Source organism: Kryptolebias marmoratus, linkage group LG13 (genome assembly GCF_001649575.2).
Source record: "Kryptolebias marmoratus isolate JLee-2015 linkage group LG13, ASM164957v2, whole genome shotgun sequence".
Taxonomy (NCBI): domain Eukaryota; kingdom Metazoa; phylum Chordata; class Actinopteri; order Cyprinodontiformes; family Rivulidae; genus Kryptolebias; species Kryptolebias marmoratus.
The window spans coordinates 23,556,011-23,578,738 of record NC_051442.1 but is presented as its reverse complement, the minus strand read 5'-3'; the positions used below and the strand labels follow the sequence as shown (position 1 = coordinate 23,578,738).

The window sequence follows — 22,728 nt, the reverse complement described above, 5'->3', positions numbered from 1 at the left end:
TAGGTGAACAGCTGAGTCCTGTCCAGAAGAGGTGGCTCTCCTGTGTTGAGCCATGCGTCTGTGGAGAGGTTGTTTGGTCTCTCCAATATAGAGGTCTGAACATTCTTCGCTGCACTGAACTGCATACACAACTCCGCTCAGTTTGGTGCTATAATGGTTTTTGTTTTTTAACCTTTTATTTTTAATTTACCATGGCCTGGATGACTGAGAATCTACACCAACTTCTGAATAATCTGTGCAGCTGGAGTCACAGGAACATCCAGCTGCTTAGAGATGGTCTTATAGTCTATACCTTTAACAAGCTGTCCAATAATTATCTTTCTAAGCTCCTAAGACAATTCTGTCCTCAGCTTTCTGTGGTCCATGCTCAGTGTGGTACACACCATGTTACCAAACAGCACAGTGACTACTTTTCACCCTTTAAACAGGCAGACTGACTGATTACACGAATGAAGACCCTGTGGGCAAATTATCTTTTTAGGGGTACCATCCTATAAAATAATTCTATTAAACCACAATTCAAAAGCAATCATTTGTTGATTTTGAGTAATTATTTTCTTTTGAAACTGAAAAAAGGTTTAAAGTTATTTCAGTGACCTTTGTGGGTTTTTCTGTTTTTTTTACAAAAAAGGTACTTGTCCGTCTGTCACCCACCTTTCATGTCACTGTAGCGCACTTAACATCCACTAGGTTCTGCCACGATCTGGAATAGGTCACACCTCAGAGTATGGAACAGATTATTTTATTGCCTCCAAACAGAGCAATTTCTATTTGCTTTTGTTTACAAATATTGAAGAAAAAAAAACAAATACAATAATCAACATAAATAGAGCTTTTTCCCCCTTTAAATAAATAAAATGAAATACAGTCCAGTTCTTAGCAACGTTGCTACCCGGTGTAAAATAGACGCTCTTACCAGATTAAAAACATGTATTAATGTACTTATAATTGAATCAATTGTGTTAACATGCTGATGATTGTACTGCACTGGTGAGGTCATGTGAGTTTATGGCGTATGTGACTGCCTGTACCACGTACAAAGAGGATGGGAACTGGGGGAGTCAGCTCACCAGAAACCGGAACCCTCCCAAAGAAACTCACCTGCAGAAGACAGAAAAACAACTCCATATATGGTCCCGGAAGGATGTGCTGATAAGACGGGGAGTTGTTCACGGGATGTGTGTAGTGTCTCTTAGTGGGGCTCATGCTAAAATCTTTATGTTGTAGAGATCTCGCTCAGACGTGTCTTGGGTTTTTGCTATGGTAAGAGCGTCCCCTATCAGCTGAAAGTTAATAAATGTTGATTGTGATTTTTTACTTGATTCTCTGGCTGTTTTGTTCACACTTTGGCTCTGTGCATTTTTCCGGTCCCGTTGTAAGGAGCGGTGAGTGAGTTTTTAGATTTTAGTGAGTCTTTTTCTCCTCGATACCGGGTAGTGTTATGTAGGGAATCTTGTCTGAGCCCCAAAATGAATTTTGGGTCCTTGTGAAAGTTCTTCTGCAAATGGATACCTGGCTGGCCACACAGCTTATCCTTGTCCGCATGGGCTTGGCTTGCCATCCAACCTCATCTATGAAACCAATCTGCATAGAGTGCAGAAAGTAAATCATTTTGTTCCCATTTAACTATTTCAAGATTCCATAACCTTGGATTCAAGATTACAGTTCACAGTTCTTAAGGTTATAATTAGCTATTATTTAATGTTATAACAGTAGTTAACTGTTAATTTTAGTGTTAACCAAAACATCCTGATAACTTTAACACATAATACATATTTGTTCATAAATCCAAATAAATGTTACAATGAATTACAAATCAGATATAAAACATTTCATATTATAATTACTTTAAAAACGCTGATTAAAGAATTTGTAACACTTCAACATTTACTATTTTAACTGAACCCAACTTATAGTAGCTTCAACATGGCTTAGAAGTACAAAAGCACAGTCTCCGCCATTGCAGAACTAATTCTAGCTTTGCGAAAGGATAGCAGCCTTTAGTGGTAGCATACGCAGCTAACATTAGCACGCTTAGCACTTTTCTATATAAAAGCTACGTTGATGTAAAACACGCATTAAACATTAAAGTGTTAACCGATTTTCCGATAAATTCCCGATTGGTATATTTAAGGATTTATCTCAATCTTCGGTATTCTACCAGACAATCTATCAATGCATTAGCTGTGAGCTAATTGAGCTCTGTTGAGTTATTCACTCACCAGGATTTTCACATGCTATTACCTGCATGTTATAATATAGTATCAGTCACATAAAGGGCATATACAGCTTTTAGCTTTTTCTGTTTAATTCTGAAATTAAACTTTGGAATTTGAATTATGTCAAACAGTAGATGTTGGTAATGACATTAAAAATCAAAGAAATTCATTAGTTTGTGTCTGTAATAGTCTGGAATTTTGAAATGGAAAAATTGTTGTTTTTTTAATGTTGGTATTTATGCATTGTTGTCTTTACAACTAAATTTCTCAGATGTTCTGCAACATCAGCACAATGTAAATTAACTGAAGAAAACTTGTTCAACTCAAAAATGACCATCTTTAACTTGAACTATTAGACAGAAAAATGTCTTCAGTGGTTATTTCTTTATCCGCCTTTATTTCAGAGAAAAGTTTTTGGAAACAGTATTATTTACATGGTCAAAGATATAAAAGTGTTTTTTTTTCTGCTGAGATTAAGGAAGCCACTGCTTTCCTTTATTGAGAAGGATCTTGTTCACAAGTTTAGGTTTTATTATTGGAGCACTTTTAGTCTCTAATTTAGTTTCCAACATTTTTTGACCCATTTTCAAAGGACATCCAAAGAAAACATCTCTGCCTCGAGGCAGAACTTGTTCTGTGTCATTGTGTGTTTGTGGGTGGCTGTATTTCAGCTCCTGGCATAAAAAAACACCACTGTTGAAAGATTTTGAATTAACTATTTTAATTTGTGAAAACATTACAGTTACAATGCAATGTTATTTTACATCTGAACTTCTGTTTGTTTTCACAAATTATATTAAAGTTTATTTAAATATTTTTATGATTAAATCTGAGATTGTCAAATTAGATTTCTGAAACACATTTGAGTCTAGTTGTTTACATTTTTTTCCCCTCACACTCTTACATGAAATCAGATAAAACTTTCCTGCTTTTGGTCAGTTGGGATTCCCAAAATTATTTCTATTACCGTCTTCAAAGTTACAAGTTCACATTGAGTTTACATGTACTATAACCTTTAAACAGTTTGGGAAAGCCCAAATGATGATGTCATGGCTTTGGAAGCTTTTGATTGGTGGACAATTACGTTAATTGGAGACACACCTGTGGATGCATTTTAAGGCTCACCTCAAACACAGTGCTTCTTGTGTGACTTAGTGGGAAATTCAAAAGAAAATCAACCAGACATCAGGAAGAGAACTGTCGACCTTCACAACTCTGATTTATTCTTGGGTACATTTTCCTTGCAGGTGCCTCGTTCATCTGTTCAAACAGTTATACTGAAGTATAAACACCATGGGAATGTCTTGTCATCGTACTGCACAGGAAGGAGATGGGTTCTCTGTTCCTGAGATCAATGTGTTTTGCTGCAAAATGTGTGTATAAACCCCAAAACAAAAGCCAAAAAACCTTGGGAACATGCTGCTGAAGCTAGTAAGAGAGAGTCATCATGCACAGTTAAATTAGTCCTGAATCAACATGGGCTGAAAGGCCACTCAGTGAGGAAGACGCCATGACTCCCAAAGCAGCTCAGTAAGGCAGAAGCCATGACTCCCAAAGCAACTCAATGAGGAAGAAGCCATGACTCCCAAAGCAACATAAAAAAGACAGATTACAGTTTGTAAATGAACATAGGGACAAAGAGCTTAATGTCTGGGGACATGTCCTGTGGTTTGATGAAACGAAAATTGAACTGTTTGGACATAATGACTATTGTAACATTTAGAGAAAAATGGGTGAAGCTGGAAAGCCTAAAAACACCATCCCAACTGTGAAGTATGGGAGTGGCAGTATCATGTTGTGGGAGTGTTTTGCTGCAGGAGGGGCTGGTGCGCTTCACAACGTGAGGAAAGAACATAATGTGGAAATGATGAAGTAACATCAGCAAGGAAGTTAAAGCTTGGCCACTTATGGGGCTTCAAATGGACAATGATCCTAAACCATACAGTTAAAAACAGAAAGAGCACTCAGAACATGATCATGTAACTCAATGGACAATCACAGCCATTATCAAAACGGGAATCCGTAGTCTTGTTGTAGCAATATGCCTGAGTTGTGTATGTCTGTGTTCTAACTGCCCCAATAAATGTAAAAAAGTGTCTGGAATATCCTTCCATAGGTAAGTAACTCTACAATATACAGTCTTGTGAGAATTTAGTCATTTTATCAAGAAAGACTACCTTCGAAATGTATTGACACATGGTAAATCTACTATGTTCACACTGACACTTTCTGGCTTTGCTCTTAACACAAAAGCCACATTCAAGCAAAGAGACATGACAAACAGTTGGTAGAAATACTGTAAAATATACATGGCTGCTCTTAAGTTCACAGGACACATTTTACATAATGAAAATGTGTAAAATTGAAGTGCAACATTATCCACTTTTTAACAGGTTCAAACTATGAATAAAAATATTATTATTTATTTATATTTATTTACTTATTTATATAAATGCAAATAGATATCTAGCAGTAGGATTTGCTCAAAGTTCTTTGCATTCACCAAATTTGGATATAGAATGAATATATTAAATATACAATATATGTGTGTTTTCTAGGGTAAGCTGACTGTAGCAGCCATATTGAAATGGACTGACTCCATAAGACGATCAGTTTTAGAGGTACAGCCAATGATTATTTCCGTAAAGTTTCATTAAAATATATTGGTACATAAGATATTTTGCTTACAGTCCGACAGAGTTTGCTTCAAAATGTTAATAGATTTTTTAGACACATCTGTTGGCCCTCACAGTATGTGGTTGGGAATTAATCTTAGCTATTACTACCACAACAAATTTTACCTCAATGTCTGTGACATTAACTGAGCTGTTGATGTATTTTTAAGGCAAGTTGGCTGTGGCAACCATCTTGAATCAGGTGTACTTCAAAAGTAAATTATTTGTAGATGAATATCCAATAATTACTTTCTGGGAGGTTCATTATAATTGGACAAGTGGTTCATAAAACATTTTGGCAACAGACAGGTAGACAAAACTCGACCATTACAGCTCATAAATTACACAATCTTTATTTAACGAGTGAAGGATTATCTTCCAGAAGTGGTGATTCCAGGGTTTTGCTCGGGAAATTCAGCATAAAAGAAATAAAACTTCAAAAAACGACTTGACACGTAGAACTACACTACCCATGATGCTTTGAAGCTCTGTGGCGTAGGTGTTTCCGGTGTCCTATAACATTTTACTTCCTTCGACACAGACCGACACGAACAAACCGAAAAAGAAGACCTTGCCAAGTTTGAAGTATTGTCGCTAATAGTCGCGTTTGAAGGCGTTTTTTGTTGGCTTTCTGTTAAATAGGTCGTGGCATGTGGCGCGCGGTGTTCGAGGACTGAAGAAATACTGAGAAACGCAAACCGAAAACGTGTCAGCCTCCGAAGAAAGTTTGCTCCCCGGGCCTGTAAACAACATGTCCTCCGCCTCGCAGTCTTCCTCCCGACGGCAGTGGTGCTACCTCTGCGATCTGCCCAAGATGCCGTGGGCCATGCTGTGGGAGTTCAGCGAAGCGGTGTGCCGGGGCTGTGTGAACTACGACGGGGCAGACAGAATCGAGCTGCTCATCGAAACCGCCCGGCAGCTAAAGAGCACTCACGGAGTTTTAGACGGCAGGTCTCCGGGTCCACAGCAGGGTAAATCCAGCTCGGTCGTAGCCGTCGAAGTGGGGCGGCAGCACGGTGAGCGTGTAGACAGGGGCAGGGTGGAATACGGGGGGTCTGCCCGGCTACCCAACGGGCTGCACAGACCTGAAGACGTATCCTTGTCTGAGGGGAGCCGCCAGAGCCCGAACACCCGCCGGGCTGTAACCGGTTCTGTGCCTGGTCTCGGCGCAATATCCCACGCCTTAATAGCTCAGGGGCTGGTAGCGACTCCTCATGGGCTTTTAACCCCATTATCGGGCTCCAGACCCGGGGCCACACCTATTGCAGTCTCAGCTGGTCCTTTAATGGCTGATCCAGGCAGAAGGCAGGCGGTGGCTCTTGGTGTGGGGGCCAGTACTTCTGCTCTTGTGGGTTTAGACCCAGCAGTTTGGAGGAACAGTGAAGTGATGGCAGAATTGAACGAGGTGGCCCGCAGTCGGATAGAGGGTTGGCCAAGTCACCCCAAAGCAGTCCGTGATGTGCTCATGGCTCTCAGCAACTCCACCCCCTTCAATGTGCGCTTCAGGAAAGACCATAACCTGCAGGGTCGCGTCCTGGCCTTTGACGCCAGCACAGCTCCAGAGTTTGAGCTGAAGGTGTTCGTGGAGTACCCTGTCGGCTCTGGAATAATCTTCTCTGCAGTCCCAGACCTGGTCCGGCAGATGTTCCGTGATTCGGCCAAAGATGCAGGCAAAGCAGTGAACTCTGGGCTGCGATACGTGGAGTACGAGAAGCGGCAAGGCACTGGAGACTGGCGTGGCCTGTCTGAGCTGCTGAATGATGGGGTGAGGATGTTTAAAGAACCCCCGATCCCGGAGGTCCTGCCACAGCCAGACCCGATGCCATCGCTGGCAGCTGCTGGGCGCCCAGGTCCAGCAAAAGGAACAACCAGACGCCGCAAACCTTCCCCTGGCACAGAGAATGGAGAGAGTGATGGGAGACCTGATCATTCAGCAAGAGATCCCTGGTCCCGAGGTGCCTACACAGAACCCCTTCCAGGCATGGCTGCTCCTCAGGATGGCCCTCCACGCCTGCACAGCCAGCCTTCGCCCATATCAGCACTCATGGGGGTCACAGACAGCCTGAGCTCCAGTCAGATGGCCAGAGACAGCCCTAGCATGTCGGCAGCCCACTCCTCAGCGGCAGGGCGCTCCAGCAGCAGCAGTCCCTCCACCGCCTCCACCTCAGCCTCTCAGGCAGCCATGGGGGGGCAGGGTTTGAGCACGGTGGGGCCAAGCAGCAACTCCGTCAGCGGGGAGAGCACGAGCAGCATGCAGGGAGCTCTGCTCTGCTGCACGCTCTGCAGAGAGCGCCTGGAGGACACGCACTTTGTCCAGTGCCCCTCTGTCGCGCACCACAAGTTCTGTTTCCCCTGCACCCGAGGATTCATCCGCAGCCAGGGTCCTGGAGGGGAGGTGTACTGCCCGAGTGGGGAACGCTGCCCACTTGCCGGATCCACTGTGCCTTGGGCCTTCATGCAGGGAGAGATCTCTACCATCCTGGCCGTAGACAGAGAAGTGACAGTAAAGAAGGAAGAGTGATCCCCAACATCTCCGTCCTGTCAGGGTGAATGGTAAGATGTGTAGAAAAACCTCAGAGATCATAATCCTTTTGCTCTAATTTTTCCAAGTTGTAAAATCAAATATATAGAAAACAACTTTTTACAGTTGTCTGATATTTATTCTCCAAAATCATAATTTACAATTATAACAACATCCATTAAACTCTAATGGGAACTAGGATTGCACAACACATTGAAAATTTATCAACTTCGCAATATCAGTGATCACAATAAAACAAAGACTGTGATAAGTCATAGCCATTATATTTCAGTTACCATGATAACGAGCCAAATGTAGAAAAAAAAATTGTCATGTTTTTCTGATTTTTATTTTTTAATGTCAGAATATTTATACTCAAATATAAAATAATTCTTCCTTATTTATCAATAAAAAACAAAAGGTTTATTTGGATTGTTTTAATTTTTAAATCAAGACAGTTATGCCCTTTTTGTGTTTTTATCACTTTTTTAAAACTTGTTTCTAGTGAAAACATTTTACCAAAGGTTTTCGAAAACAGACAAAAATAAAGCACGTAGCTGCAGGAGATACGGGGGAAGCTGCTTTCCAGCGCAGCTTGAAGTGAGATGACTGCGAGAAACAAACATTTTAAAGTGTACCTATTTCACCAGAGCAGGTCGTGACTCAGGGTTTTGTTTTTATTTTTCCAACTCGACAAGAAATCTTGTGAGATTTGCCAAAAATCATATATCACGATATAAACTATTTTATATCATGATAACGATATGTATCATGATATACCACAATTAAGTGTTTTCAGTTATTCTCTGAAAAATATTAAAAAATAATCTCATTGATTACTTTTTTCAAACTTTATTTCAAAGTTTACCTGAACTTTCACAAATGTCAACTGTTGCATTTTAGTGCAGCAATAAACGTCTCAAATGACAACAGATGAGGCTGAGGTAGAGCTACAGTAGCCTTCATATTTTTTTCTAAATTATACAGACATTTAAACTGAATTATCAAAATAAACTCAGTTTTATCTTTATTATTATCTTTGGCTGGCTAGGGTTTTTCTTTTCGTAACTTTCCCTAGGTCTTTTACAACATGCTTGACCTCGCACTTTTTGGACCGTCGTGTATTCTTTTTCGTGGTTCTTCTTTAAACGATAGAAGATGTTTGTTGTGTTGGATGAGGAAATAGCCTCGTAGCAGAGCTTGCAAATGGCCGTTTTCTGCTCTGTGTCGGATTTCTTGAATCACTTCTTTTGCCTGGATTAATGAGCTTGCAATTAAAAAGTATTTAAAGCAGAAGTTAAAGGCCAAGCCTTTCTGAAAAAATGCATGTCACCCGCTGCCTTTCATGTTTTAGTTCATCTTGTGGTGAAAAGTGAATTCTATCTGTTTTGGTTGAACCTTGAAAATAAGATCATGCACGATGTTGTGAGATCTCATGCTCGAAGTGTGTAACTCTCAGCTACTTTACACCAAACTCTCTGAATTGACTCCAGAAGATAATCAGTTGTAGATGTACATCCAATGAGTACTTACTGCCAGTTTTATTCAGTTCTGTCCAGTTGTTCATGAGATTTTTTGGTAACAGACAAACGAAAGGACATGCACACATGGATAAAAACATTATTAATCTGCTTTCATGGCGAGTGATAAGCATTACAAGAAAGTCTGGTTCTTCATAAGTTAGGTACAAAGAAATAATTTGTGACTGTAGACTTTTCTCAATAACTAAATGTTTCTCTTTGGTTAATATTTATACATTACTCTATTTAAGACATGCGTTTTTTAATTTCACTTTTATTCTGCTACCATGAAAGGTGAACAGTCAGGTAGTTATGTGTCTGATTCTGTTTTTGTCTGTTAGCAAAATAGCAAAATAATGGGTGGATCTTAATGAAACTCAAAGTAATCATTGGATGTTTAACTTCAACTGATAAAGTGTTGGAGACAAGCTGATTCAAGATGGCCGCCACAGGAAATGGACCTTAGGAAGCACAAAAATGATCACTTCTCAGTTTTACAGATACTGAGACAGAACTTGGTGTGGTAGTAGCTAAGAGTCATTCCAACACATAAAAGCTAAAAAGCTGTAGATGTACATTTAGCTGTTACTTTCAGAGAATTTTACTAAAATCTGTCCAGTGGTTTACAAGATATTTTGCTAACAGATCGCCAATCACATGGCAGACAAGCTAATAAACCTAACCCTCGCCCTAACCATGGTGGCAGGTGGTATTTAACTGCTCTCATAAATGTGCTTTACTGAATCTTTGTTTTGGAGACCTGGCTCTTAAACATTTACAATTAATTGTGTGAGCAGATTTTCTTGTTGTCTGTTAGTTTTTGAAACTGTCTGTGTTCTCGTGCAAGTACTTCCTGCTGTGTTCAAATCAAAACTCTGCCATGGTTAGGCAATCTATGGCAACACTTCTTGTGGCTGAAGTTTATTTTTTTCCTCCTTGATTTACACTTGTTCAATTTGTTGTTAGCACAAATAGCCAATCAGCCAATCACATGGCGGCAACTCAGTGCCTTTAGGCATGTAGATGTGGTGAAGACAACTTGCTGAAGTTAAAACTGAGCATCAGAATGGAGAACAGGGATTTAAGTAACTTAGATGGGCTGGTCTGAGTATTTCAGAAACTGTTAATCTACTGGACCTTTTAGACACAACCATTTCGAGGGTCTAAGCAATAAAGCTCCTCAAGCATCTTCAGATACAACCCCAATTCTGAAACATTTTGGATGTTGTGTAAAATGTAAATACCAAGGTAATGATTTGCAAATCAGATTTTATTAATAATGGAACAAAGTAAACATATCAAAAGTTGAAACTGAGAAACTATGCAATTTTTTTTGGAAAAAGAAGTAAGGTAATTTTGAATTTTATGACAATGACTCAAAAAAGTTATCCTAGGTCCATGTGTCCCATTATGAAACATCTATTATAACAAATGTCTGGATGTTTTAGGTAGGTACATTTATTTATATAGCACTTTTCAGCACGAGGCGACTCAAAGTGCTTTACAACACAGAACAAAATTACAGACGAAGTTACAGAAACAAAATTACAGACAGGTACAAGATACAATGATAACTAATTGTCTAAATAAGCTAAACTAAACAGATCTAAGCATGACTAAATGTACAGAACTAAACTAAGCTAAAACTAAAACTAACGGTACCGAACTATCTAAAAGTACCCTAGGCCCGCTATACAGCCGAAGTAAAACCAGACATATCTGGTTTTACTAAGACAGTCAAAAATAGTAGCTAAACTAAACAGATCTAAGCAGGACTAAATGTACAGAACTAAACTAAGTGTACAGGAAGATAAAGCTAAACTAAACAGTACCGAATTTCTAAATGGTACCAGGGCTAACTAAAACAGCCGATGTAGTAATTACTAAGAGAGAAGAGGGAAGGAGGAGGGGGGAGTGGGAGAGATGGGAGAGATACAGAAGCAGCAAAGTGTGCGTATGTGTGTGTAATTGTATGTATGGGCAGTGAGAAGACGGTGTGGTGTGTGTGTGTGTTTGCAGATAGGTCCATGTATCACGTCACAGAGGCCATTGTCTTTGATAATGATGGAATAATATCAGCAAGCTCTGGACGGACACAGAGATTTTAGAGGGAATGTTGTCCCATTCTGCTCTGATGGTGGATTCTAGCTGTTCAACAGTCCTGGGTCTTCTTTGCTGGATATTTTTTTGTTTTAAAATGCATCAGATGTTTTAGTTCGTAATAGGTCTGGACTGGAAGCAGGTAAGTTCAGCACCTGGACTCTGCATCCATTCCAGCAGCATGGCTTCATGGAAGAAGTCTGTAGTTTATTATCGTCTAATTGAAATATGCCTGAAAAAGGCATAATCTGAATGATATGTACATTGTTCTAAAATCTGTATATATTCTTCTGCATTAATGGTGCCTTTCTAGATATGTACACTGTCCATGCCAGAGGTACTAATGCACCACCATACCATCAGAGAGGCAGGCTTTTGAACTGTGCGCTGAAAACAGGCCGATTGCTCCCTCTCCCATTTAGTGTGGAGGCTATGTAGACCATAGTTTCTAAAAAGGATTTTAGCATTTTTGCATGGTATTCAGGGTGGCATGGTGGTGCAGTTGTTACTGCTGTCACCTCACAGTGAGAATTTGCATATTCTCCCTGTGCACACTTGTGTTTTCTCTGGGTACTCCAGGTTTCCTCACACAAATGAAAAAAACATGCATGTTACGTTTATTAGTAACATCAATGGTTACAATACATTTGTTTTTGCACCTTTCATAGTCCACAAGACCACTGGACAAAAAAGGGCCTTGTGTCGAGAAGGGGCGGACGAAGCTGCTACAAGAACAAGCTGGCGCAATTTTTGTCATGCAGTCACATGAACGTTAGCCAACTTTGTGACTTCTCATGGAGTGTGGAAAGGCCTTTAATTGTCTCTAGATGTGAGTGAGAGTGTGAATGGTCGAGTGTCTGTTTCTATGTGGTCCCGTGATGGAGTTGCAACCTGTCCAGGGTGTACCCACTGTGACTTCTGCTGCAAACCATTGCATAGTTTTTTTTTATCTACATTTTAAACAATCTCTAAACTTTTTCAAAAGTAGTGTTATACAACAGATTATCTATGGTGATCAAGAGTTAAAGCTGTACATTGTTACTGTGCTGTTTCACAATAAAACATCAGTTTTTATTTATTTATTTTTTCTCCACAGGGGATCAAACACTTTGAAAGCACTTCCCTTTTTATCTCCAACAGAGGTCCACTTCGGCTGCATTTGATCATGTGTGCCTCCCAGAGCAGATTAACTCAAAACCCCAGGAGGACAGCGGCTCAAAGACCGGTTGTAAAGACACAAGAAGACTCATTTCTGAGGGCCTGTGTCGGGAACAGAGGGGTATCAGCTCAGGCTTTCCTCACTGTGGCTGAGGCCTCATTTTTAAAAGCCCTGGATTGAAAGCACACATTTGACTGACAATCTGACAATGTTATTGTTCTGTCTCTCTTTTTTTTTTCCTTTCTTTTTTTTAAGGGGTGTGTAGGGTCTAAGTGGTGCATCCTGATTTAAACAGATGCAAAATTGATAGATTGGCAAAAATATTGCAGTTCATTTGAGGTATATTAAAAAAAGAATGTTCAAGAACACAGAAAACCATTTGGTCCTTATTGCCAAGGAGTGCAAAAATGTAGTCCCACAATGTCTTGTAGGTATTCTTCTCTTGTATGTCAAAAATGTGAACTTACTTTCAATATGGCTATGTAATTTCTATTTTTGATACAATACAAATTTTATGTATTTGTTTTCTAGTTATAAGAAGACCAAAGATGGCTTCATGCTTAGTGTCATTTTATTGTAGTTGTGTGTTGTGTACTCACCAATAACCTTGGCATCAGTCACTAATTAGTCCATGTATAACTGATGTAAGCTTGTTTTGTCTTTCTTTTTGAATTTCGTGTATAGTAAGATAATTAGCATCACAATCTCCAATGGTTAACCCACATGCTTATGTGATCTGCACAAGTCAATTCTATAATAAAGAACTAAATACGTAGTTTGAGCTGTCTCCCTGGTTTTGATGCCAAGTTCAGTCTGTCAGACTCCACGGTTTTATTTGTAATGGGACACTTGAATGGAAGCTCTGAGCAGGAAGGGCAGTGTCAGATGAAGTCCAGATTCAAGGCTCTGAAATCACATGTTTGATGATGAAGCCTCCTGTTAATTCATGTAGTTCTTACCTTGCTGCTGTATATTCAAATGTTTATTTTTAAAACACATTTAACTATAATTAGTTGTTTAAAGAAAGCTCATCTGACACCATGATTGTGTGGGGGAGTAGGTGGAAGTTAAAGCCCCACATTTCTAGTGAGCAGACTCTGGGTCCAAAAATACAACATGGCAGCTTCTGTAAAACAAGATCTCATGGCTTCAATGTTCCGTAAATGCTGCCTTTTATATAGACAAGTTCAAACCTTATTTTGTTTTATATTGTTTAAGATGAAAACAGTTCTCAATCCAGTGAGTTGGTTTATTTTAAAAAAGTTAATTTTTAAATTTTCTGTCAACCTTTGTATTAAAAACATTTTAAACCTCTGTAGAAATGAACATGAACACACAGTTTGGTGAATATGACACTCATTCTTTATTAAATGTCCTGTATCTAAAAACAGTAGGAACAAATGTTAAAGTGGTCATCTTTAAGTATTTGGATCGGATGTCTCTGCTGAAGTCATTTCTCAAAGCTAAATATAACAATGTAACCCAAAGATGGAAAAATAGAAACTTTTACTGGTACACAATAAGGTGGTGCGTTGACACATGATTTCTTATCAAGAACGTACCTCCTGCCCTGTTTGAGCAGCCAAAAACGGCACCAAAGTTGACCATTATGGTTAAATGAGCATAAATCACTTTAACTCGTTCTTTTGTTTATTTACAAGTTCTTGTCTTCCAATATGGCAGCTGAACTGTGCACAAACAAATTGACATAAAAAAAGTAAAAACCTTGTTTGACTATAACTTAAGATTATAATCTTTAGGCTATAGCTATTTTTAATAGATTGTTAAATGTAATCACAATGTTTATTCAAAGATAGACGTCATTCAATTAATGGTGATCTAAACACAATCAAAGACAGACTTGTTTGTGATACTGAAAATTATTTCAGCTCAACAAAGCTGGCTTCCTACTATATAATCATTTTCAAATGTAAAGGCCAAAACCAGACAACCACCCAATAATGTAAACACCATAACCAGGCCCAAAAAGATTAAGCCAATATCAAATGTGAGCTCAGATGGTTTTGAACAAAAGACAGTGGTACACACTCTATATTTGTTTGCATGTATAGTCTCAATCACAGCACTTATTTTATATATTATTTAGAAATCTTGTAGAAAACATACAAAAAAAACCAAAAAACATTTTAGTGGTTCAGATGGGGCAGCCAGTATGTCCCAGGGCCTCCTGAGCTCCCTTCAGGGTCTCTCTCTTCACACACTTCCAGTAGCCAGAGAGGCCATACTGAGGCTGCACCTGCAACCAGGACCGTGTTTAGCACATCATTAGAACAGAAATTTATCGCTCAGTAGTTATTAACATTGTGCACCATGAAAGGCAGGCGATAAAGCAACCATTAGTGTCTGTTAGCTAAGTAAATCATTGACATTTTAATGAAGTAATTAAAATGTAATCATTGGACTTACATCTATGACTGACTCATTTATGAAGTCAATCCAATTCAAGGTAGCCACTACAGCTAATCAACCTCAGCAAATACGAAAATGTCTGTAACTCCATCAATTTTACAGATGTTTAGCGAGAATTTGCTGTGGTAGTAGCTAAGAGTCACCCTTAACATATACTGCATGCTAACATCATGCAACAGCTTTGTTTAAACAAGGACCTATGAAATCCCCTCCAATTCGTGAGCCGCGCTTCATTCAAAACGAATAATTTCATTGCTCTAGCGGAGCTGGTTCGCCTGTATCAGCATTTATATGATCCCTCCATGAGAGATCTCAAAACTCACAGGAGGATACTGCACCAACGTAAGTGTCAAGTATAAACGCCTCCACCACGCGCCCTGCACGGAGCCCTGCATGGAGCCCTGCATGACTATAACTGAGCCTTAATGCTGCAAGCAGTGCAGCTTTGTAGTTTACTGAAGTCGTACTAAAACATTACGACTTCTTACATATATAAGGCGCTTCGGATTATAAGGCACACTGTCGTTTTTTGAGAAAATTGAAGGCTTTTAAGTGTGCCTTATTGTCTGGAAAATATGGTATTTTTACAAGCAGATGAATCACAGGTGGACTTATAGCAGTTGTTTACAAAGCATCTGCAGTATGTTTTTTTTTTAATACAATAGGACAGTATAACCAAACATTTTTCTTACAGGGTCCTGATATGTTTGACTGTCAGCATGAAATAGTTTGAAAAGATGAGTAAAGGTGGAAGCTAACCTTCAGGCCACGCAGAACTCTGTCTTTCATTACTCCGATGAATTCTCTGTGGCTCAGGCAGTTGTCTCCATCCATGTCAAAGAGTTTGAACACCGTGTCCAGAACGTTTTCCGACAGCTCGTGGCCGGTGGCAATCTGTACAGCTCGCTTGAACTGAGCTGCATTTCAACAAAAGGAAAAGAGCACTCATCTACTGTACATAGTCCTGGGAAAAAAAGTGTTCAGCTCTAACCAACAAATAGGTGTTACCCATTCCTACGGGACGGTTGGCTTCAGTCACCATCTTCATTGAAAAGGCGAAGTCCTCCAGATTGTTGGTAAATAGGCAAAAGGATTTAAACTCCTCAAATGTGATACTCTAGAAGAAAGATATTTCTGTTTTAGTGCCCATCTACACAGGAATTTTATTGTTTCAGTCTTGCATCCACACAACATTTTAGGAGCACCTAAAAAGTGTTTTTTTGCAACTGGATTCCAGAATGTAGAAATATTGAAATGCCACCCTTGTGTTTTTATGTGGACGGTTTAAATTCAACATTTTGAAAATTATGATCTCATAGTCCCAGCTGTAATCTAACCTACAAGTTCAAAAGGCATGGATGTGTGTCAACAGTAACAACAATAACAATACATGCTCACGTTTGTGCTGCAAATGCTATTCTCCCAACTGCAGCAAAACTTTTGTTTATTGTATCACTTCAATGAACAGACAGGCTGATGAACAATAATGTCTTAAATAGAGCAGAGCAAAACCCCTTATTGTTACACCAACTAACCTATAGACAAAAAGGTTTTTAATCTCTTTATTGCGATACCAATAAAAAAAAATAAAACTACAATATACATCAAGTATGCATTAAAAAAAGAATGTGGGAATTAGGAATAGTTTTAAAAGACTAACACTTTTGGATAAGGAATTTGTCCTGATATGCTTTGAACACTGTGAGCACAACTCTTCTCTGGATACTGGGTCTTTATGACCACATATTAGACTGACATGATCCCAAATCAACACTGTCCTACACTTTCTTGCATTATAGTTTAAATTAAAAGTTCCACTTTATTGTCAGTCCACAAAGGATTCAGTTCTTGCTCTTGTATTCACTATTCTCATCTTTTGGTTCCTTCTGTTTACAGTTCATACCACAAACTGTACATCATAATATATAGTCCATGGTTTGTATATACACTCCTGATCAAAATCTTAAGACCAGTCAAAAAATTGCAAGAATTTGCAATTTTTTGACTGGTCCTAAGATTTTGATCAGGAGTGTATACTAAGTCTATGGTTCTTAACAAACATGGAAGCTTTATGCTCATGTTCCACGTTTTGTTTCCTCATCTCTGATGTGTTTTTATGGTAGTGTTACAGCGCCTCATGCTGGGGTGGCATAGTTACTGCAGCATTTTGGGTTGTTTAGCATTTTCGTGTGGATTTCTTTAAATGGCGCCATGTTTTGGAGAGTATTTTTAGAAACAACAAATAAAAAGATCATTCTAAAATAAAAAGGCTACATTAAATCTCTGCCTAACAAAAGAAGAAGAGTCTTTGTACCTGACCAGCAGGAATCCTCTTCCTCATGTTTTCCCAGTAGACTTCATTATCTTCTTCATTGGTGTAGTGTAGCAGCCACTCTGCAAAGTCTTCTCTTCTCATGGTGTCCATGCCTTTGGAGAACTGCAGGAACTCCATTTCTTGGACCTCAGCCTGCAAGTCCTCCATGAACCTGAACAACAGAGACCACTTAGAGAAATTTTCTTTTGAACAATGTAAATTGTCTAAGATTTTGAAATAATCATTAAATATACAGTACCTATAAAAAAATTATTCACCCCCTTAATTCTGTCTTAAATCAATCATAATCAATAAAAATGGCCTTCTTTACAAAAAAATCATTAAAAAAAATAAATATTCAATGTCACAGTAAAATCAAATTTCTACAGAGTAATACCACTTAAATAGAAATATGTAATGTAAAATAACTGATTGCATAAATATTCACTCCGTTTAAAGCAACTGTCCTAATTCAACTCAGAGAAAAGATTATCGAAAAGTAAAGTCAGGGGATGGATCCAAAAGGATTTACAAGGCCCTAAACATCCTCAGGAGTTCTGTTAAATCCATCATCAAGAAATGGAAGGAATATGGAACATGTGTAAATCTACCAAGAGCAGGACGTCCTCACAAACTGAGTGACTGTGAAGAAGGAGAATAGAGAGAGACCACCAAGACACCTGGGAGCTCTCTGAAGGAGCTCCAAGCTTCAGCAGGTGAGATGGAGAGACTGTACAGATAACAGCTGATGATCAGGTTCTTCACCAGTCTGAGCTTTATGGGAGAGGGACAAACAGAAAGACTCTGTTGAAGAAAACTCAGATTAAATCTCCATTTGGGCCGGCTGCTGAGAAGCACTTGACCATGGAGTCTCCCAGGACGTTTGGCAAAGAGAAAGTCACAATTGAAGAAAACTCATTAAATCTTTACTAGAGTTTGTCACTCTCCCATAAAGCTCAGACTGGTGAAGGGTTTTTGTTTTGTTTGTAAAATTGGGCCAATTTTACTGTACATCTAGTACTGATTAACCTTTTGAAGTCAACCCGATTCAAGATGGCCACCACAGCTAATCAAACTTAGCAAACACAAACATGGCTATACTTCAGCCAAGTTTACAGATTTTGAGCTTAAATTTGGTGTGGTAGTGGCGAACAGTCATCCCCAACTAACACATTGCAAATATCTTTGTTTCAATCTTTGGCATGTAAATTTGTCAATATTTATCAAATTTGGAATATTTTCCAAAAGAATAGCTGAATTTTTTTTGTCCACCAATTGGTTAGACACTTTGTAGGCAAACAAACAAAAAACAAATTGAGATGAATCTCTGAGTCTCTTGTCCAGTAGTGTGTTGACTGTTACTGGAGACTCAGCAGCCCGTTTGCCTGAGGAATGAAGCTGCTGCACATTGTGGTTGTTTTTGATACAATGGAACAGTCCAGTGTTTAGATGGCAGCAGGTTAAACAGCTTGTGGGAAGGGTGAGAAATCTGTCACAATACTGGTTTTTTTGTCTTGTATCTTTCTCCGAAAATGACCCCTGAAAAGGGGGGTGAGACGACAGTGAATAAAAATGTGGTTCTGTCATAAAACACAGAAGTGAAAAAAATAAAACAGAATCTGGAAGAAAATGAAACTATTTCATATGGCTTTATATCTATATATATCTAAAAAGAGGAAGCTGTATAAAAAGCTTCCCTTACCTGTGGAAGTCCTGATACTGCAGCTTACGGTCTCCTTTCTTCCCAAAGAAGTAAGCCTGTAGTGTTGTGTTCACACCCTCTCCTTCATCAGTTGGTTTCTGTAATCAAAAACACCATAAAACACTCTGTTACTATAAAAACTTAAAGCTCTAAACGCTGTAATACAAGAGAAATCCTTTACATTCAGTCGACAGAAGAAGGTGAACACTAACCTCTGTAGTATCCTTAGGAGGCCTCATTTTACTTTTGCCAATGATTTTCTTAAGCTTAAAAAAGTAAAAAAAGAAAAGAAAGAGTTAATTTTTTTCACGTTTTCTTTAATGAACTGAACCAAAACTGACTAGCTCAGAAAGCCAACTTTCCAACAAAGAAAATTATTTGTATTTTTTAGTTTTGGCAAAAAGATTAAAATTAAAAGGACAGTCTCATTAAAGGGGGTGAATATTTATGCAATAACCTATTTTAAATGAAATATTTTTAAGAAACTGGTATCACTCTGTAGAAATTCTTTTGTCCTTTTGAAAAAATGTTTTTATTTTTATTTTTTTTTATCTTCTTTGTAAAGAAGGCTTTTTTATATTGACCATAACTGAGTTGTGATAGCAATAAAAACATAAAACATCCATGAATACTTTTTATAGGCACTGTATAACACTCGATTTGTCCTATTCTTGGACACCAAATAATTACACTAAAACTAACTGTGACAAGCTCAAATNGGGGGGCAGGTGCTCAAGTAGAAAAAAAAGGGCACTTTGTGTGGCACATGGAACCGCTCGCTGTCGTAGCAGTGTGAGATTTATTACGGGCACAGCTTAAAACATCATGTATGTATACCTATTTAAAATTAATAGCCATATTCTGTCTGAGGAATGTGTTTAATAATGTTAAACACGCTACAGGTTGGTTTCACGATAAAATTCGTAACAACAGAACACCGTATAATGAAACATAAATGAGATAAATCAATGTTCTGCATGATAGTAAAGAGTTAAAGATGCTGGATGACACTTTCTTCACAACAGTCCAACTATTTTGTACCCTGGGTAAGATTTTTGATGCACTTACTGTATACTTTTCTAAATCTCACTGCCAATTTACATGCACACACAAGAAAAATACCTTTGTCTTTGAAGTTATCTGTCAGTCAATAAAAAACCCAACTGATTATTCAAATAAAACAGATGAGAACAATTTGATGAATTTGAAACAGAAGATCAAAAGCCTATGTAAAAATACTTTTTGACTACACCATAACTTCCCACATTTGCTGATGCCAAAGAAGGACACCTTTTTTGTGTTAGTGGGTACCTACAATGCAAACTGTCCTGTGAGAGACAGGGACATGAACACCCAGGAAAAAACAACAACATTAACTTAATACAAGGATGCATTTTAAGTGGATTTTATGAAAATTAAGAAAACAAGAAAATTATTATAGATTGATTAAAAGCTCGAACACTGACTCACAACCAGCCTTTGAGCTAAACTTCGAGTCCAATTTGAAACTTATTTGTTTTTACTTTTATACAGCGTTCACTATGTGTTTATAGTATGTGTTTATACTATGCGCTGTCCTTTGTTCACTATGTGTTTGTCTTCACTACATCATTCTTTACTTTGATTACAAAATAACATCTGCACCATATAACTGTATATATTGTAACTAACCTAGCCTGACAAATCTACAAGATATGTCACATTAAATGAGTCATCTTCATAAACCTTAGTAACCAGTGACTGTTCTATAGTTTAAATTAACTATAACCAGAAAAAGTGTGATAAAATCTTTATGCAAAATGTACTTGAGTACAACACAAATGCAATATATGTGCTCTAGCACCACCTAGTGTCTATCTGTGCATGTCCCTGGATGTATGTTGTTCTAAAACCTGTAGTTTATTTTAAATGAGATTCAGCTCAGACAGCAGAGTTTCTGGATGGTGTTCAGATGGCTTCTTCTTTGTCTGATAGAGCTTTAAACAGCAACTGTAGATGGTTCAGTGAACTGTGTTTACAGACAGTGATCTGGGGAAGTGTTCCTGAGTCCATGCAATGATGTCCAGAACGGAATCAGACCTGGTTTTAATGCAGTGGCCCCTGAGGGCCCACAGGGAGCCAATGCTGACTTTCAGCCCGTTGTCCTTTGAGCTCAGAGATTTAATCAGATTCTTGATACTTCTTTTGATGATGTTATGAACTTTAAATAATGGGAGTTTCAAAATCTTCCCAACTTTCCATTGAGGAACAGCATTCTGAAATTGTTCTACTATCTTTATGCAGTTTTTCAGACAGGTGAACATCTGCCAATGCTAATAGACCTAATTAGCAACAAAATGCTCCTTTAGCTTTTTCTTATTCATGCCACTTACTTTTACAACCTTTTGTTGCCACTATTCCACTTTGTTTTTCAGTTTAAACATTTGTTACATTTACTTTGTACCACTGTATATAAATTGTGAGTCTGTGAGATTTGGGATTGCATTTGCATTGCATTTGTTTTTTATTATTTTTTGTATAACATCCCAACTTCGTCAGAACTAGGGTTGTGCAATTATTCTGGAAGCATTTAACCATTTCTCTCTTCTTAGCAATCATATGAAGACAAAACAAAAACCAAAAACATAGTCATGGGAAAAATAAAGTCCACCCTTTCTCAATTCTGTTCCCAGGCTCTAATTTCAACCATTTGAATAAAATCAGAACCTGGTAAAGATCAGATCATTTGTATCATGTCCTGATGCATTAAAACCTAGAAATTAAATTTGTTGGTTTTTTTTGTCATGACCATAAGAGTAACACAAACAAACACACAAAAAAAGAATACATGCAGTTCTACTCATTAAATTCCTTGGTTTCTGTGCACCAAGTTGCAACATGAAAACATGACACAAGGTGCAACACGTGCCTACATGCACTCTACTGAAACAAAAAGTAGCCAAAGCCTTAACTCAGTTGAGTTTACAGGAGTCATCCCCTGCCCTCAACAAGAAGAAGTCTGCTTCAAACAGACATAAATGACTTTAAATGAACCAACAAAACTGATTGGCTGACTCGGGTAAACACACAAGAGATGAAAAACAAAGTCAAGCAGCTGCAGCGCAGCTCTCCTTTACCTTCACATGGAGCCTGGGTTTATACTTACAACTGAGGCAGCATCAGCAGCAGTCAGGCAGCATTAAAGTATGACACTTTAACATTTGAGTGAACACAAACATTTGCTCAAATATCAATAAAAACTTACTCATTTCATAATTTCTCTTACAGTCATGGTAAAAAGAAAAACCAGTCTTTCAATTTTAAGATTTATTACATTCTGTTATGTACAAAAATTATCTGGTCTTTATCAAGTTTTAAATTCTTCAAATTGAACAAAAACACACAGATTCGACCATGCCATTATCTTTTTAAGCAAAACTTAAGCAAAGATGTTCAAGCTGGAGTGAAAAACTGGTTCCATCCTTTCTGCTTCCACAGAATTTCAGAGGTTCAGTATCAGCCAGGAGCTGCTGATCAAATGCATTGATTAACTGATCAGAATCAGTGGGACCTCCTCTAGAAAAACAAGTTTTTGCCAGGTGTGTGTTAACACAATGTCAAGGATGCAGGATAGTGGCCCTCAAGGACCAGAACTGGACACCACTGATCTGAATGAACCACAAGACTTCAGAAACAAATTGAGACCAAATGAGATTTTACCACAATGCACAGCAGCATATTTGGAGAAATTAAAACACAGCCTAACACCTCTTATTAACTGTAAGCACAGTGGTGGAGGACTGATGGCCTGGCCTCCTTGCAGTCATTGAGTCAACCATGAGCTCCTGTGTAGACCAAAGAATTATAGTCAAATGTGAGGCCATCTATCAGACAGCTGAACCATGAACCAAACTGGGTCATGATGCAACATGACACTGATCCCAAACACTGCAGCTAATCTACAGGTGCTGGTCATAAAATTAGAATATCATGAAAAAGTAGATTGATTTCAGTAATTCCATTTAAAAAGTGAAACTTGTATATTATATTCATACATTACATACAAACTCATATATTTCAAATGTTTATTTCGTTTAATTTTGATGATT

The 22,728-nt window shown here is 38.3% G+C and overlaps 2 protein-coding genes across 3 annotated transcripts in view; one reads left to right on the top strand and one right to left on the bottom strand.

Annotated features, from left to right (window-relative positions):
- The first annotated feature begins 5,401 nt into the window (after window positions 1–5,401).
- LOC108250145 (interferon regulatory factor 2-binding protein 1) lies at window positions 5,402–12,975 on the top strand. 2 transcript variants are annotated; one of them, XM_017439889.3, is made up of 2 exons: window positions 5,402–7,447; window positions 12,176–12,975. In XM_017439889.3, exon 1 carries the CDS (start codon window positions 5,646–5,648, stop codon window positions 7,413–7,415), a length of 1,770 nt encoding a protein of 589 aa, XP_017295378.1. In that variant the 5' UTR covers window positions 5,402–5,645; the 3' UTR covers window positions 7,416–7,447; window positions 12,176–12,975. The 2 variants fall into 2 exon arrangements, with proteins under 2 accessions (XP_017295378.1, XP_017295377.1); XM_017439888.3 differs by having other exon boundaries at window positions 12,132–12,975.
- A 558-nt stretch (window positions 12,976–13,533) lies between these two features.
- The window catches only part of micu2 (mitochondrial calcium uptake 2), a 16,037-nt gene continuing 6,842 nt past the window's right edge, over window positions 13,534–22,728 (bottom strand). Inside the window, exons 7-12 of the mRNA XM_017439895.3 lie at window positions 18,853–18,906; window positions 18,641–18,738; window positions 16,939–17,110; window positions 15,633–15,741; window positions 15,384–15,541; window positions 13,534–14,451 (exon numbers count right to left, since the gene is read on the bottom strand). Of these exons, the coding sequence (XP_017295384.1) occupies window positions 14,350–14,451; window positions 15,384–15,541; window positions 15,633–15,741; window positions 16,939–17,110; window positions 18,641–18,738; window positions 18,853–18,906 (693 nt within the window). The 3' untranslated portion in view covers window positions 13,534–14,349. The remainder of the gene's footprint in view (window positions 14,452–15,383; window positions 15,542–15,632; window positions 15,742–16,938; window positions 17,111–18,640; window positions 18,739–18,852; window positions 18,907–22,728) is intronic.